Source organism: Megachile rotundata, chromosome 12 (assembly GCF_050947335.1).
Source record: "Megachile rotundata isolate GNS110a chromosome 12, iyMegRotu1, whole genome shotgun sequence".
Lineage (NCBI taxonomy): Eukaryota > Metazoa > Arthropoda > Insecta > Hymenoptera > Megachilidae > Megachile > Megachile rotundata.
The window spans coordinates 11,183,192-11,199,991 of NC_134994.1; the positions used below are offsets into that span (position 1 = coordinate 11,183,192).

General features: G+C 41.2%; 1 protein-coding gene across 2 annotated transcripts in view; it reads left to right on the top strand.

Annotated features, from left to right (window-relative positions):
• LOC100876425 (LIM domain only protein 3) overlaps positions 1 to 16,800 on the top strand; it is a 190,215-nt gene that overhangs the window by 142,940 nt on the left and 30,475 nt on the right. For both annotated transcript variants that reach the window (XM_076537986.1, XM_003702279.3), the window contains exons 2-4: positions 14,694 to 14,817; positions 15,053 to 15,190; positions 16,048 to 16,173. In XM_076537986.1, coding sequence (XP_076394101.1) covers positions 14,729 to 14,817; positions 15,053 to 15,190; positions 16,048 to 16,173 — 353 coding nt within the window. In that variant the 5' untranslated portion in view covers positions 14,694 to 14,728. The remainder of the gene's footprint in view (positions 1 to 14,693; positions 14,818 to 15,052; positions 15,191 to 16,047; positions 16,174 to 16,800) is intronic.

The window sequence follows — 16,800 nt, forward strand, 5'->3', positions numbered from 1 at the left end:
GGAAACATTTGTTCGTCACGCGAAATTTAACGAGCTCACCGCCATTTTGAACCATCCATGCATCCATCTACGAATGAGATTACTAAAATTTGACGGTTGGACAATTGACCAGGTTACTAAAATTTGACAATTGACCAGGTTACTAAAATTTGACAATTGACCAGGTTACTAAAATTTGACAATTAATTTAAGATCGCAAATCTGAAACTTAGGAAAAGTGTATCGTGTGAATGCGAGAAGCTGTCAAAATTAAATCGCATTCTGTCCGTAATTTCCGGAAAACGAAGAGTTCCGCACGGGTGTGCAAATTTTCCCAGAACGTCTCGGAAAGTAAACGAAGGATAAAACGATTATACGAGAAATCTCGGCGAACGCAGCGGGACGGCAAAGAACGTTCCCTGGGTACTGCGAAGTGACTCGAGTAGGGGTGTGGATCGAGGACCCTAGGCGAAGGGTTAAGGCTACCGTTTCCAACAGCGATCTCCACTTTGGCTCGAGTCCTTATTAATAAAGTCGGATTAGCATAACTGCTCGGTTCCGTCGACCGAACGCCGCATAATTAAGCCGCGCCGATTGCTATCTTAGCTGCTGGAATTTCGGAGCTAAGATAAGCCGCCGATTGGTCTCCGAAAGCAGATCGTGAAATACGAACATGAAGAAACCATGTAACTTTTGCTTTTCAAACTTTCAGAATTATTCCAGAGTTGCTGTAGTCATCAAGATACATTGTATCACATACATCTACATTGAATCACATACAGTCACATTGTATCATATGTAGACATGTAGTTATATTTGTTTAGAAAATGTAGAAGAGGTTGAGCTATCATTTAAATGTGTCTCATCTAACCTAACTGTGTCACTTGTTACGTCTAATATTTAAATCTGCCGTATCGTTAAATATTATAAATGTAGAGTATTACTAAAATATGAATGAAACGTGATTTCAGAAATAGTCGAGATTCCAGCAGTCGTAATGCGTCGAACGATAAAATTTTCAATTAATACACCGCAACGTTCGCGGTATAATTGGGGTTGCGATAATAATAGCGATGATATCGTGTAGAAATATTTGAAGAGTCGGAGAGAGAGGACGAAGGGAGTGTATGGACCCTTTTCACGTATAGCTTTAACCGTGAACGCGAGAGTACACGCGGCTACCGATAACGAGTTCTGTCAGTGACTGGTGCCGCTGTCACGAGTATCGTCAACGAAGAAAGGGTGCACGTTTGCGTTTTGCAAGGCAAAAACTGGAGGCTACGTCACGACGGTATAACGGCTTATCGGCCCGTGCGGTACATTAAGCACGACCGTTTACTGGCGCTACCGCAAAACGGGGATGCTGTCGGTCATGGTGGCAGAGAGTTGGAGGTGAGGGTGAAGAAGGGTGTCGAGAGATTATCTTGTCGTATTCAATATTCCTATGGAACGTTCGGGATGATAAATCGTCCTTCTCGATAGGAAAGATGCGTCGAAACCACGTTCAGGACCTTCGACTCGTGTCTCATGCAACCACTTCTCTTTTGCTCTTCACTTTTCAAAGTTCGCTTAAAATTATCTTATAGTCAGCATGACTTAATACTGCCCTGTCTAATCTTTTTTTAAAGTCATACATCTACAATGATTATTTAAAATGAAGCACACTTAAAATGATCTTTAAGTGATCATTACTTAATACTGTCCTGCATAATCTATTTATCAAGTCACACATCTTTAATGATTATTTAAAATGAAGCACACTTAAAATGATCTTAAAGTGATCAAGACTTAATACTGTTCTGTCTAATGTTTTTTCAAGTCATACATCTACAATGATTATTTAAAATGAAGTACACTTAACATGATCTTAAAGTGATCATTACTTAATACTGTTCTGCATAATCTTTTTATTAAGTCACACATCTTTAATGATTATTTAAAATGAAGCACACTTAAAATAATCTTAAAGTGATCAAGACTTAATACTGTTCTGTCTAATGTTTTTTCAAGTCATACATCTTCAATGATTATTTAAAATGAAGTACACTTAACATGATCTTTAAGTGATCATTACTTAATACTGTCCTGCATAATCTTTTTATCAAGTCACACATCTTTAATGATTATTTAAAATGAAGCACACTTAAAATAATCTTAAAGTGATCAAGACTTAATACTGTTCTGTCTAATGTTTTTTCAAGTCATACATCTTCAATGATTATTTAAAATGAAGTATACTTAACATGATCTTTAAGTGATCATGACTTAATACTGGCCTGCATAATCTGTTTATCAAGTCACACATCTTTAATGATTATTTAAAATGAAGCACACTTAAAATGATCTTAAAGTGATCAAGACTTAATACTGTTCTGTCTAATGTTTTTTCAAGTCATACATCTTCAACGATTATTTAAAATGAAGTACACTTAACATGATCTTTAAGTGATCATGACTTAATACTGTCCTGTATAATCTTTTTTAAAGTCACACATCTTTAATGATTATTTAAAATGAAGCACACTTAAAATGATCTTAAAGTGATCATAACTTAATAGTGTCCTGTATAATCTTTTTTCAAGTCACACATTTACAATGATTATTTAAAACAAAGTATACTTAAAATGGTCTTAAAGTGATCATGACTTAATACTGTCTTGTCTAATTTTTTTTTAAGTCACACATCTTTAATGAGTATACAAAGATGCATAATTGTAGCTACCCTCAGTAGCACATTTGTTGCAGACACACTTATAATGTATACATATTATTGAGAACACACAGTGAATTGCTCCAAGTAATCCTTTCAAAGAACACTCTTTATTTAAAATTTTTTTAGCAGACGATTTAATTGAACCTCTTGAGCAACATGGCGTACAAAGTGTACAAGGATTAACGACTGTAATATAAAAATTTAATATGATTGTTATAAAAAATGATATATCGTTTAAAGGATAGAAAGTGTCAAAGGCAGTTTGAAAATAGTATCTCAAAAAATTCGGTATGAGCAGGGTGAAACCGCGGGATCGTGGAAGACCCGGGTGCGAATGCGTCCACCAAGAAATCCCGCGGGTATCAGTATAATAAAACCATTAGAATGATCCTCGTACGTGCATTCAAACCGTATAAATATCCGGCAGAATCCCTCGCGCCGTTTCCAACTTCTGTGTAATGTTAAACTTGCGATAAATCCGAAAGAGCAAGAGCGAATCTCTTGTCCGTGACGAGCGAGGACAACCGGATCGTCTTCTTCGTTGACCATGGACAATAAATTCCCTGTTCGCCATACGTGAAACGTGTGGAACCCCTATGGCGCTGTCGCTCGTATTACTCGCGATATATTTTTTTTTCTCTCTCTTCCAGACCGGTGTACTTTCGAGATTTCATTATTTTATGTGCATTCATCACGGAAACAATAACTCGGTTGACCTTTCTTTTTCCGGTTGAATCGCGTTCGATTCATAACCGGCGGTCCTTTACCATCGACACCTTTCCAAAACTCTCTCTCTTTTGATTAAAATCGTACAAAACCGACCATTCTGCCTGTCACGGTTATTAATATGCGATCTGGGACAAAATGGGACTGCATTCATCAAACTCTATTAACGTCACGTTCGAAAGAATTGAAGTCTCATTTAAGAATTAAAGTCACAAAAGTAGCTTAAGCTTGCATACCGTCAAATTTTTATACTTCTGTTATTTATAGACAATTTATGCTTCTTAATTTTAGCTCAAACAGCTCTAGTTTTTCGTTTTTTGTAAAGAACCGAGTCTCTTTACAAACCACGTGTACAAAGCATTAAAGCTGGCCAAACAGAGGTGTAACACGAATATAAATTTCCGTGTTGAATACTTAACGGTCGATGAAATATTTTTGTTGACGTAATTACGTTATCTGGTCGACAACCGACGAAGCGTAGTCATTAGAGTCCTAAGTAAAGGCTGACATAGCACTACTGGTGGCTTGTGTAGACGCGTATATAATTATCGAAGCGTACACCGAGACGATGTTGGTGTCAGCAATGGTCATTTGCCGCTATCGGCTGCTTCACAGGCTATCCTAACTGCTCTGTCCTGTCTGATTATTCTCCGTACCCATTCTACTCCATAAAGCCTGTTAGAGAGCCGCGCGTACATTATCAGCGGTAAATTAGCGATTTCAGAGTTAATTAACGTGTTGACCGGTTCGCGAAAACGAACTTCAGAAGAATATAAATTAACATCTTCACAAATCTTATGACAACTATGTTAACATAGACCATTTGCATAAACATACACTCAATCTTACGTTTTAAATTAACTTCAAAGATTAACCTTACTAATTAAATTTATTTCGCGCTGTCAAATCGTGTTATAGTCATTTGGAAATTTGACAGGGAACTTAATATTCTAATTCTGGAAACGTTGCGTAATGGAGTTAATAATTTTACTCCGGAGGCAGGAAACAATTTTCCAGTTAGCAATATTAAAAATTGTTAAAACATGAAAAGTGACAGTTTTAAAAAAAGTGACAGTATTTCTGAACAAAGTTAACTGACAGCAAGTTGTAATTGTAAGAAGATAATTTGTCAAATATTTTGGCAGTAATTCGCAGCGTTTTGTCTCAGGATCAACAAGTATGAGCGGTTTCTTCGGCAGTGTTTCAGCTCCCTTCTCGAATATCGATATATCACTAGGCGCGGTGGCTGCCTGACGTTTCCTGTCATCGGTTTAACGGAGCACCACTTGGATTAAGTGTTCCCAGATCCGTGAACGAGTTGTACTCTTGGACCGGTCAATAACGAAACTGCTTCACAACGAGTCCGTCCCCTCGTCTTCGACGATCGCTTTGTCTTCTCCTTTCGACACCATCGAAACGTCAAAACGTCGATCCCCCTTTCAATCGTTCCCCGACTTTAATATTTTATATTCACGGAGCTTCGATACCGGAGAAATCGATTGTTCGACGATTTACCAACAAAGTTACTGGTCACTGTTGCGCGAAGTCCACTCGAAAACCGATCTAAAGTTGGACAGAGGTCTAAGGTTGAAGATATCGCATCTATCCAGCGGAAGGGTAGTCGAAGAGGGTGTCTAGGTTATTTACCGACTAACTGCTAACGGCTAACCGTTCCTGGAACAGTCCTAACTCACGCGCAACGACCGGGAATATGTCCCGAGTGTCCGGACCTTCGTCTTATTGCGGCCAGACCGTCTTGAATGAGTTATCCGGCCTAGACCATGGCTGGTGTTAATCATGCTACTCTAAAACCGGAGTTAACGAATATATATTGCTGTGATACCGGAGATCATCGAATGCTGACAAATTGCCATGTGTTATATTGCCACATATCAAGCTAATGTATAGACATTAGGTCTATGAAAACTCAATCGTCAAACCCGAGTGTTAATCCGAGCTCAGAGAATGATTCGATTTTATTTGACGAATTTGTGTCTGACGATACTTCACTATTACTTCGGTTGGTGTAATAAGTCGTTGGAAAGGAAAATAATTAATAAACATTCTTGAGAAAGATACCCTCGGAGTTGCTTTCCCTCGGCTGCATACCGTGCGTTTGATTTACGCGGACGCGTAGGAATGCTAATTAAATCGTTGCTAAAATTTCTCCGGAAAGTTTCAGCGAATTTCCCGGCGGTCCAACTAGAACTGTCAAAATGCTAATTTCCAGGGTGGGTTCGAGGGAACAGAAGGGAGATCGTCTTCGGCTTTGATCGACGTCGCGCGCCGAGAGGGTTAGGCCTTTTAGAAAAACGCGAAGAAGATTCGAACGCGATGAGCAGAAAGAGGGGGCTCGCTTTTAACGGGCGTTATCTTGCCGCGAAACATTAATAATAAAAGTTTTCGTTCATTGTCTCGCACCGTCGTGCTAAACGGACGATCGTCAAAAGAGGTGGTGGGGAAAGAGAGGAGCAGCGACACGGCATGAGACTCCGCGTATACACTGGCTAGCCCGTTTTGTCTTTGTCATGAATGTTCCCTTATCTTTCGCGAGTCCATCACCGGAGACCGGTTTTGTCCCGGCGTAGGACTGTCTGCGAATTGTAAGGAGACAGGAAGCTGAACAGAGCGAGCAACGTCTGGACAACCAGTTGGGAAATATTTCGAAACGTCGATCAGCCGCGAAACAAGGGTCGTGAGTTATGCGATGGGGCTCTGGTCCACGCAAGTATCCCGCCATCTCTCCACCTTTTCATTCGAATGTTGGACGATGTAACTCGACACACTGTTCCCCCGACGCAGACGATGCTTTTCCTTTTCTGCCGGAATACGAGCACCAATCTGTCTTCTTCTGGTCGTATCGCGGTACTCGTATCGTTTGTCACTGGTTTGGTTAGCAAGGTAAAATATAGGTATCCTTGCATCGCCGTCACGCAACGCGAATCGATGCCTTGCCTCTCGATCGCTAGGCTACATCTCTCGGCTGACCACAGTTCCCTGGCTCGCACTCGCTTTCGGTAAAGGGATCCGATGTAAATCAGTCTAACGCCTGGCCGCATGTACTGACCGCACATTAAGTAGCCTTGACCACTCGAGATGGACGCTAGCTAATCTCACAGTCCGACTGTAACAGGCCCCTTTCGTACGACTGACTGCAACATGCTTAATTGCTACTGCCGATCGGGTATTCCATGAATTTTACACGCGTTCAACAATTCCACTCAACTAGAACTTTAGGTGACTGCTTTAAATAAAACTGCATTCTCATAAATAAGTACAGCATCTCAATTTTAGTAGCAAATACATCTTAGCGTAACTTTTCCAGAGTAACATTGATCCTCTTTTGTTAAAATTCTCATCCACTTGACGCTGTATCTGAACAGCGTCGAACCAGCATCAAATTCTTATAATCATACGAGTGCACACATCAGTATAGCACCGATACTTACGTACATATCAACTTGATACTATTTCAAAGTTGTCCTAAATGGATACAACATTGTCCTTTGTCCTTAGTGTTCATACCCTACATAGCTGAAGATTCAGAAATTTGAAAAGTTCGAAGTTTGAAAATTTTGCTGGTCTCTAAACACTACAAGAGTTATACCTATTCACTGCAATTAAGACATTGGAAAAGGACAAAGGAAAATCACATTAAATTCATGCGATATATAGGAAGATTATAACTATTGTATACAATAGGAAGACTATTATAACTATTAATAAGTCTACCCAAACTATGATCATAGCGACAAGTTTTAATAAGAAGCAACGTATCTATGGATAGAATCTAAATAAAAGTAGCAGAATTCGACCCGAAGTGTATATTTGGAAGAAATTCGAGCGATTACATTCAGACCGTACTTTTCCCGGTATTCAGGCCAATTCGGACGTAAAATAGCACAGGAAACCCAATTCGTTGATAAGGTCATCTTCGAGAATAGCACGGTCGAAGTCTCGTTCCGTTTGTGTCAATGTCTCGAGCGAGAATTGCTGAGCACGTATGTGGAAGGAGGACACCGATCGATCGTTAAGTTCGTGCCCGGCTGCCGGGGACACTTACAAATTAGCCAATCAAGTTCTAATCCCACCACGATTTACCCCAATCAGCCCGCATCCCGTCGCAAATACTTTAATCCGTCCATTAATCCTGCAAGATAAAAGTTTCCGAAGTAGTTACAGCCCCTTTGTCGTCGACATTGCCAATGTATCGGATCGCGACAGTCGAACCGATTACCAAACGATAAGCACCGTATCCATCCTGTCCCTGCAATTAGCGTTCGTTGATCCTTCTGACTAACCAAAAACTAACATTTCGAACCGCATGCATAGTCTGTGAAGTTAGAACTGAACTTTTGTTTTGCAAGTTTGTGGAAAATTGAACAGTTAAAATGATATGTCTGATGTAGCATACGTTGAAGGGTGGTATAGCAATTGGATCACAAGTAAACGTAACCTTTCTGACAGCTGTTCAAAGAGAATTTTTATGACTTCGAATGATACAGAACAAAAATTGAATTGAATATTATTTAACAAAAGGGGAAACATGTTAGAGAAGGGAAATGGAGTGAGTGATCAGCCCCGAATGACGAGCAGCTTCTCTTGGGTCGTAACGCGCGTCTCCGCGGCGTAATCCCGATGTTTTAAGCGTACGATGGGATTGAAATCCACAAAAAAAAGGAAGGAAGGATCCAAGGGATATCCAGTAGGGTGGACGGAGAGGTGCGAGCGTCGCTTAAATTTATGCTCGGCATCCTAGCGGTCGTCCCCGGGCAATTTTTTTTTTCAACTTCAACCTCGGGCGATTCTCTCCCTCCTCTGTTCGCTGGGTCTCGCGTCCTCTCCACCGGTGGCCATATACAGAACGCTGGACAAACAACAATAAATACATTTTCCCTGGCGGGGTGGCAAACCCGGTGAGGGGTGGAACTTCCATGCGAGCACGTACGGGCATAGCTTAGCGTAATCTGACTGCACACCACCCCGTTTCAACCACCGACCCCCTCACCCTCGCGACGTACGTAAACCCCCGTTCACCCCTGCCATCGGAAGACTGTGGCCACCCTCACGGTGGCGTTGGCGTAGAAGAGTGATACCAGGGTGAGATAGAGAGATAGCGAGAGGCAGAGACAGTTGAATAAAAAAAGAAAAGTACGAAAGAAGGGAGGGTAAAAAAAGAGTAAAGAAACATAGGAGTCGACAGCGGAAGCCTGGCGAGGGGGAGAGGAGTTAGGTGGCACCGCCACCTGACGAAAGAATTCCACGACCTGACTAGAATTTCATTAACCGCGGTCTGGCCAGAAGGGGACGGCAAATATGAAGAGAAAAAAGAGTGGAGACACTGCGGCCGCGTTTATCGGCGCGAAAGAACTTGTTAAACAGACCGTTTGTCCGTTCCGTCGTTTCCGTCGTCCTTAAAAGGTCTTTGGACGAAAATTATCCGGAACGATGACTGCCCCTACGGGCATTTTTCACGGGGCATGCAGCCCTTCGAAGTATCAATTTCACCGGTCGAAGGAAACTGCCTAGCCGTGTCGATTTTCCTTCGTACATACAAAGGTGTACGGCGATATATCGACAACGAAACCCTTTATTTCGTTTTATTAAATCCCCCGGATCGTTTCGACTCTCTGGTTTCCCGTCGGTCGACACGAAAACGCAAAAGTTTAAGCGACGCTCTCTGTGGCGGGCATGTTTTCGGTCGACACCGACCGTTCGGAATGCTAATGCGTGATTACGGCGCGACCGTGGTCGTAATACGTGAACTTTTTGTGCGACTCACGTGTGCCGGCGGACCGCTTAAAACATCCCTTAAATTACCCCCATTAGCAAGGGCTGAATGCCGGGTAAACGAGGATTTCACTGGCGCTGTTACGCGAGATTTATTCCGTAGGAAGTATTCCTTTCGCCCGTTAAATTACATCGTTACGCTACCACCCCTGACGCCACCCTCGGCTGACCTAAACACGCGTGTAAGCCGATTTGCCAACGCGTCACGCTAAAAACGAAAACTAGACGTGCATCCCTTTTACCGAACTTTCACTACCGTTTCGTCGGATGGTACTTCGTTTGAAACGAGGTCATTGGGGAGGTCACAAGAATTCATAGGTCTGAAGGTTAAAAAAAAGTATGTGAACATCTAAGGATACAAGGAATTTCAAAGATGTAGCGATCTTGGTATGTGGATTTGGAGATTTAGGGAGTTGGAGGGTAAGAGATGTAAAGATGTAGAGTTGGGGGTGTGAGAGTACGATATCAAGATCTGACGGCATAGAAATTTAGAGTTGTGAGGATCTGAGGATATTGTGATCTTAGTAGGTTAAGACTTAAAGATTGAATACAGGGAGTGTACATGAGGATATAAGAATTTGGGTATAGTAGTCTGGAAACAAACAAAAATAAAAATCTACTTATGTACGATTAACTATCAATCTAACATGAATTAATGAATATCACTTTGCCATATAAGGTTGAAAATGTCGAATGAATTGAATGTCATGAGGAGAAGCCTCCGGCACGAATAGAAACGTAAGAGCTTGTTTGTCAAGGCGACTTCTATAATTTTCCGGAAACTCGCTGAAGTCGGAGTATCCGGTGAGTCGGAGGACGGGGGTAAATATTCAGGACGATTTACAGAATTTAAACAGTCTCCGGGGATAAGGTGGTAGGTAGCAAGTCGGATTAGCAGGCTGCCGCCGTCGAAATAATTCCCCCTCTTGCCTTTGCTGGCCACCCCCTTTAACCTCCGAGGGAGGTTACGTCCTTCCTGCGGGATAAAACAAAACAGCCAGCGGAGTATATTAATGCTCGGCTTAATGTGGCCCGCCTAATTAATGGACCGACTCACCGGATGCTCGTACACTCTCTCATCGTCCTAAAAGTAAAAGATAACGCTTCCGCGCCGGCATTATTAAAGACAAAAGCGTTCCGCTGTTAAAATGTAGAACTCTCTGAATTTTTTCTAACCAGGGCGAAAGATCGTCGAAAGGTGCTCGAGAAGTGTCCGATGCTTTTCGACGCATCGTCTGGAGCGTTGCGCGAAGGGGTGGAAAATTTCGTTTTTCCGCGGAACAGATCCCGGGGGTGGTGGCTCTGGGAGTGTCGCGGATGCTACGAGGGCGGAGCCTTGAGAACTGCATCGAGACTGCCCAGTTACGTCGATAAATAGAAAGACCTCCTTTCCTCGGTTTTCGCTTCGAGGAAATGCAACCATCGTTTTCTTTGTCTTCTCTCTCTGAACGGGGTGGGGACCTTGTGTATATGGTACTGACAGATGCAATTTTTATTGTGGTACTAGTTACAGAATGCCTCTACTTTCTGGAGGTACATTTCAAAGCTTTGTAAGTATATTGAGAAACAAAGGGGTAGTCGATATGGAATGTTAATGTTCGTTTGTTTTTCTCATTGTCAGTTGTTTCTCATTTTTAATAGTCAGCAAATAGGAAGGAATGAGCATACAGTAGTTAACACGTATCTCTCAGCAAATTCAACGTCCGAACTACCCCTCGACAGTAACTCCTTGACAGTAATCGTGACTATCCCAGTATCAGTATGTACTAACCACGTTACCCTACGTACTAAGCACATCACTGTACACCAGTGATATACACATTACGCATCTTAATAAACAACCCCACGAAATATAATTAAATAAGGAAGAATAGAGAGATATGTGATTGAATTTAAAAGAATAAGAAGAGATTGAATTTAAAAGAATTTACAAAGAGTGTTTGTATAATTGAGTATTAACGTCGATAACTCGATAATGGGTCAATAAGCAGAGGAACGTAAAACTGCAACGAACAGAGATTACACGGGAACAATCGAATCAGAGTTAGGAAGATGGTTAACCGAGAAGATTCACCGATTGAAGGACATGTTGGCGGTTGTCGAACATGTACGAGATAATCGAATTATCGTCGCTTTGAGAAGCAGCGTCCGTGGATGATCTGATCACGTACCTGATGAACAGATCGCCAGCGATGCGAGCCGCTTTCGAAGGGAAAGCTCTCGTTATGGACCCTTCAGCGTTACGTTCCAACGAACCGTTTCCACTGTGCTCCGTTGGCTTTTCGACGTTGGTTACTTCTACCGAGTAATTAAAGCCACGCGAAGCACGAAAAGATAGCGAAAACGCGATACATATTGCTGAATAAACGACGTTAATGTTGCATCACGATCGCGGTCGTACCTGATATGCCTGCATTTAAATTGCTAATTATTAAGAGACATTTATAATTTATTAAATAATGCGTTGAACATTTCGATTCATGACCGTTTGTCATTTCGTGACCGGCTTTGTAATTGCATTCTCATGGAACTTTCATCTTTTCGATCACAAGTCTCGGTTGTATTTTCTATTCGAGCTGTAGCATTAACTATACATTTCGTAACTTAGGTTTCTGTTAAATAAATATATGTAATATCATCTTTTTATACGTTTACAAATCTTTTAAATTTCTAGGCTGTCAAGTCTTATGATTCCTAAATTCCTTTGTCCCTAATTTCCCTAAATTCTTAGAATACAGAATCTGTAGATTTCCACATCTGTAGAGTTCCGTATGTGAAAATACCGAGATACTCAAATAGTCAAGTCAAGATAGTACTCAAATAGTCAAGTCAAGTCAAGATAGTACTCAAATAGTCAAGTCAAGTCAAAATAGTCAAGGCTATCAAACTTCAGAATGAAGTTCCCAAATTCTAAATTCTTCAAATCCCAGAATTCCAAATTCCCAAATCCTCAAATGCCCAAATTCCCAAATCCCACACTCTAAATTCCAAACTTCCAAATCCTAAAATCCCAAATTCCAAAGTCCCCAAATCCCACACCCTAAATTCCAAACTTCCAAATCCTAAAATCCCAAATTCCAAAGTCCCCAAATCCCACACCCTAAATTCCAAACTTCCAAATTCTAAAATCCCAAATCCCAAAGTCCCCAAATCCCAAGTCCCCAAATCCCAAAGTTCCCAAATCCCAAAATCCTCAAATCCCAAGTCCCTAAGTCCCAAGTCCCCAAATTCCAAAGTCCCCAAATTCCAAAGTCCCCAAATCCCAAATCCCCAAATCCCAAATCCCCAAATCCCAAAATTCCAAATTCCAAAATTCCAAATTCCAAAATTCCAAATTCCAAGTCCCCAAATCCCAAAGTCCCCAAATTCCAAAATTCCAAATCCCAAGTCCCCAAATCCCAAAGTCCCCAAATCCCAAGCCCCAAATCCCAAATCCCCAAATCCCAAAATTCCAAATCCCAAGTCCCCAAATCCCAAAGTCCCCAAATTCCAAAATTCCAAATCCCAAGTCCCCAAATCCCAAAGTCCCCAAATCCCAAGCCCCAAATCCCAAATCCCCAAATCCCAAAATTCCAAATCCCAAGTCCCCAAATCCCAAAGTCCCCAAATTCCAAAATTCCAAATCCCAAGTCCCCAAATCCCAAAGTCCCCAAATTCCAAAGTCCCCAAATCCCAAAATTCTCAAATCCCAAAATTCCCAAATCCCAAAATCTCCAAATCCCCAAATCCCCAAATCCCAAAATCTCCAAATCCCAAAATCCCAAAATCCCCAAATCCCCAAATCCCAAAATCCCCAAATCCCAAAGTCCCCAAGTCTAGACTTGCTCAATAAAGGTAAAGTTACTCTATCATAAAGTACCTAAAAAATGATGTGCCTTTGCCTAACTCGAGTTTTAAAGAGAACGCGTGGAAAAATTGCGGAACAAAGTGGAAATTGACCGACCACATAGGGTGAGGTTTTCGAGGTTGCCAATGGTATTCAGGTTGGTTTCCGCAGGAATTTCTGTGGTCGAATTCCGCTATGCCTAACTCGAGAATACTTTTGTTATAATAGAATAGGGCCTCAAAGGAAACAATTCGAAATGCAGGACATATTCGTCCAGGTAACAAAATTTGTTGGGAACACCATGGCCAAGCACGGGGAATACAAAATTTTGTACATTATACGAGGCGTGCATTATTAACGGTAATACCTTTCAACATGGACATATTAACGATAGCTTTAATCAACCCATAATAACAATAAAATATATTAACGTCCGGTATAAATTTATCGGGTGGAGACATTCGATCGTTGGCTCGATTATTATGTGGGAAAGTTTGCGCGCATTCGAATTTAATAGTTTGCATAATTTACCTGGCCAGTTAGTTATTCCATTAATCGATACACTTGTACGAGTATAAGCTTACGCATAATAACTGCACCATTATTTATATCATATTCGGCGTATCGGTATACGATTACAAAATGGATTCAACACAAATTAATTAACTGATACGTACAAATCGAACCGAAGGAGCATCGTATATTCTGTGGGGATTGTACTTCTATCGCCAAAAATATAATCTAGCGGAAAATCAGAGAGCACGAGTTTCTAATATTTTAGTCTTTAATAATTAGCGTGTCAAAGGCACGGTATTAATATTTGCTTCGGAGTCTCAACCGCATAGAAGATATTAACGTCCCCGTGATATTGTGTCCAGGCTAAGGGGAGAGGACATATTGAAACCGCGTAAACTTTGCTCATAGCATCCACGGTTACTCGTAAATATACCGGGTGGCTAAAATCGAACTTGTGGACCTACATGTTAAAAAGACATAACTTAGAAAATTATTTTGCAAAATAATCTGACTTTACAAGATCGAATAAACACCCTAAAAAAGAGACGTCCATAAAATGGGAGAGAAACGGCCGTGGATTAAATGAACGTTAATCCCCGAAATTTCGTTTAAACGGGCAGCAAGGGTGGCTCCTACATACGTCTTCGTGAGAAAACAATTAATGTTTATCGGAAAGCTCCGCACAGCCGTTACCCAGGACGGTTGTTTCAGAACCGGTGGTGTTTAAACACGCGCAATAAGTGAGGAGAGGGTCAAACTAATTCGATTCTAAACTCTGACCGCATCGCGAGAAAGAGACGAGCGGTTTCGAGGGTGGAGAAAATCCACCCCCGCAGTGGATGGACACAGATGGCACTAACCGCGCCGTTAAATTCTGAACCTGTAGCTCTAATTGCTCATAGACAAGCGGACGTTCTAGTGCCAGATGCCGTTGAAACTTGTTAAAAGCACGCAAACGCGATTACTCATTCGAATGCTGCTGCAACGTTTGCCACGGATGATTTACCGCGTCGATTAATCGGGAACGTGGCAAAATTAATTGGCCGTTATAATATAATAATAATAGTCGTTAATAACGATTCGCAGTATCGTTGCTCGTTGCGTTTGCGTTCAATTAAATTGCATGATTTCGCTCGGTTCCAGGAAATATAACAGCGACATCCAAAGGGTGGTGAAAAATGACGATGGATGTGAGTAAAAGCGAACCGAGCAAGAACGGCACTGTTCAACAGGAGTGTGCTGGCTGTGGAAAAGTTATCACGGAAAGGTACTTACAAATATTTACAAAATTACCACAAATAGTTAACCTACGAGTATCTACAAGTTTCCCATCTTTTCTGTCAAGGAATTTCATATACAATTTTTATTTTTGGTAGTTCTGATATTAGGATAGTATCAATTATAGGTACATTTTGGTGGGTGAAGATTTATACGTACTTCTGCAAGGTTTATATGTACTTCTGTCATTTTTATGTAACAATTTTCTAATCTTCAAATTAAAGGTACCTTCTAAAGGCCCTGGACATGCTCTGGCACGAGGATTGTCTGAAGTGCAGCTGCTGCGACTGCAAACTAGTGGATGTTGGCTCGACCCTGTACACAAAGTCCAACTTTATACTGTGCAAGAAGGATTATCTAAGGTAAATTCGTTATCTTGTACAGCTGAATTTTCTTTACAAAATACTACCCCATTATTCGTGTTAAATATCACGAGATTCAGTTATAAAATATTTATTCAAAATTGTTATCTTAAAGCAAATGGATGTGTCACCTTTCGAGTTCCAAGAGTTAAACCTCTATGTCTTTTACCCGTCCTATTAATGTTTTTAATACATTACTATCATGTTTCATTTTATATACCTCAAATTCTATGATCCTTAAATTCTATATGATTAAAAAACAAAAGAAAATTACACAAGTCTTGAATGTCATAAGTTTGAGTGACAAAAGAGTAGTAAACACCGTAAATTAATAATTTCATAGTCATATAAATGGACGTATATTATAATGCACTTGCGGCGGACGTCAATAGAGGGTAAAGAGGAAGAAGGGAAGTTGAACGCACGTACGGGTAGAGGCAGGGCTCGCTTGCGAACGGAAGCAACAAATCGAATTTTACAGATGAGTTTCCCTTATTGAATACACCGACGTCCCATATAAACAGGCGAGGGCAAATAAACCGTGTTGAGATTACAAAGTCCCCGAGGGAACACGCGCAGGTGGCGCGTCTGCAAAGAGCGCTCGCTATCGTGGCTCCGTGGCCTTTATTAATGGCCCAATATTTGAAGATGGCATATTCGTGGTGGTCGTAAGCTTATTGGTTCTCGTGGTACGCGAACTAAAAGTCTCTTCTCCGACCGTAATGCCATCGACAGAGTCTCTCCAATCACGTAATTCCCGCCAAGTGCCGGCAGGGAGAAAAGTAATATCGTTTGGAAAATATTGTTATAGACTCACGCGTTTTCTTGTCATCGTAATACGTGTTTCTTGATTGTAGAATGTTTGGGAGCAGTGGACACTGTGCTGTGTGCAATAAGAGCATACCGGCATTCGAGATGGTGATGAGGGCTAGGACCAATGTCTATCATTTGGAATGCTTCGCCTGTCAACAGTGTAATCACAGGTAAGGACACCCACGTCAATTCACGTAAGGGATGTAGGATATTGGAAATTCACACATTTTTAAATTCTTCTGGTTTCTATTTTCTGGGTTTTCAAATTTTTACACTCTCCACTTCTCTAATTTCTGGATTTCTACATTTGTACTTCTCTACTTCCCAAATTACACTCCCCACTTTCTAATCATTCTATCTCCAAAATCGCTACGTTCTTCACTTCAGCTCTTCATTTTTCAAGTTCTTAAATTTCCACATTCTCTATTCTCCAAGTTCTTAAATTTCTACCTTCTCTATTCTCCAAATTCTCAAATTTCTACATTATCAATTTTCCAAGTTCTGAACTCATGCATACCTAATTCTGAAACTCTCGGATCCCCAAATTTTTAATCACCGAACCCACCTCCCAGAATCGAAGAGAAGTCTATTCCGAATAGCGGTGTAAGTTTCAGTCGTGCCAGTGATATTATTTTATTAGATATAACGGGAGGCGGTGATTAAACATTCACACCCGAGGGTGGCGGGAAAGTCGCTGGTTTCTACGAAGTATTCGTCGTGGCAGCTCATCCGTATAACAATTTAATTCGAGCCAACCCGGCCGTGTGCCTGGGGGGTCTCAACGAAACTTCTGCAGC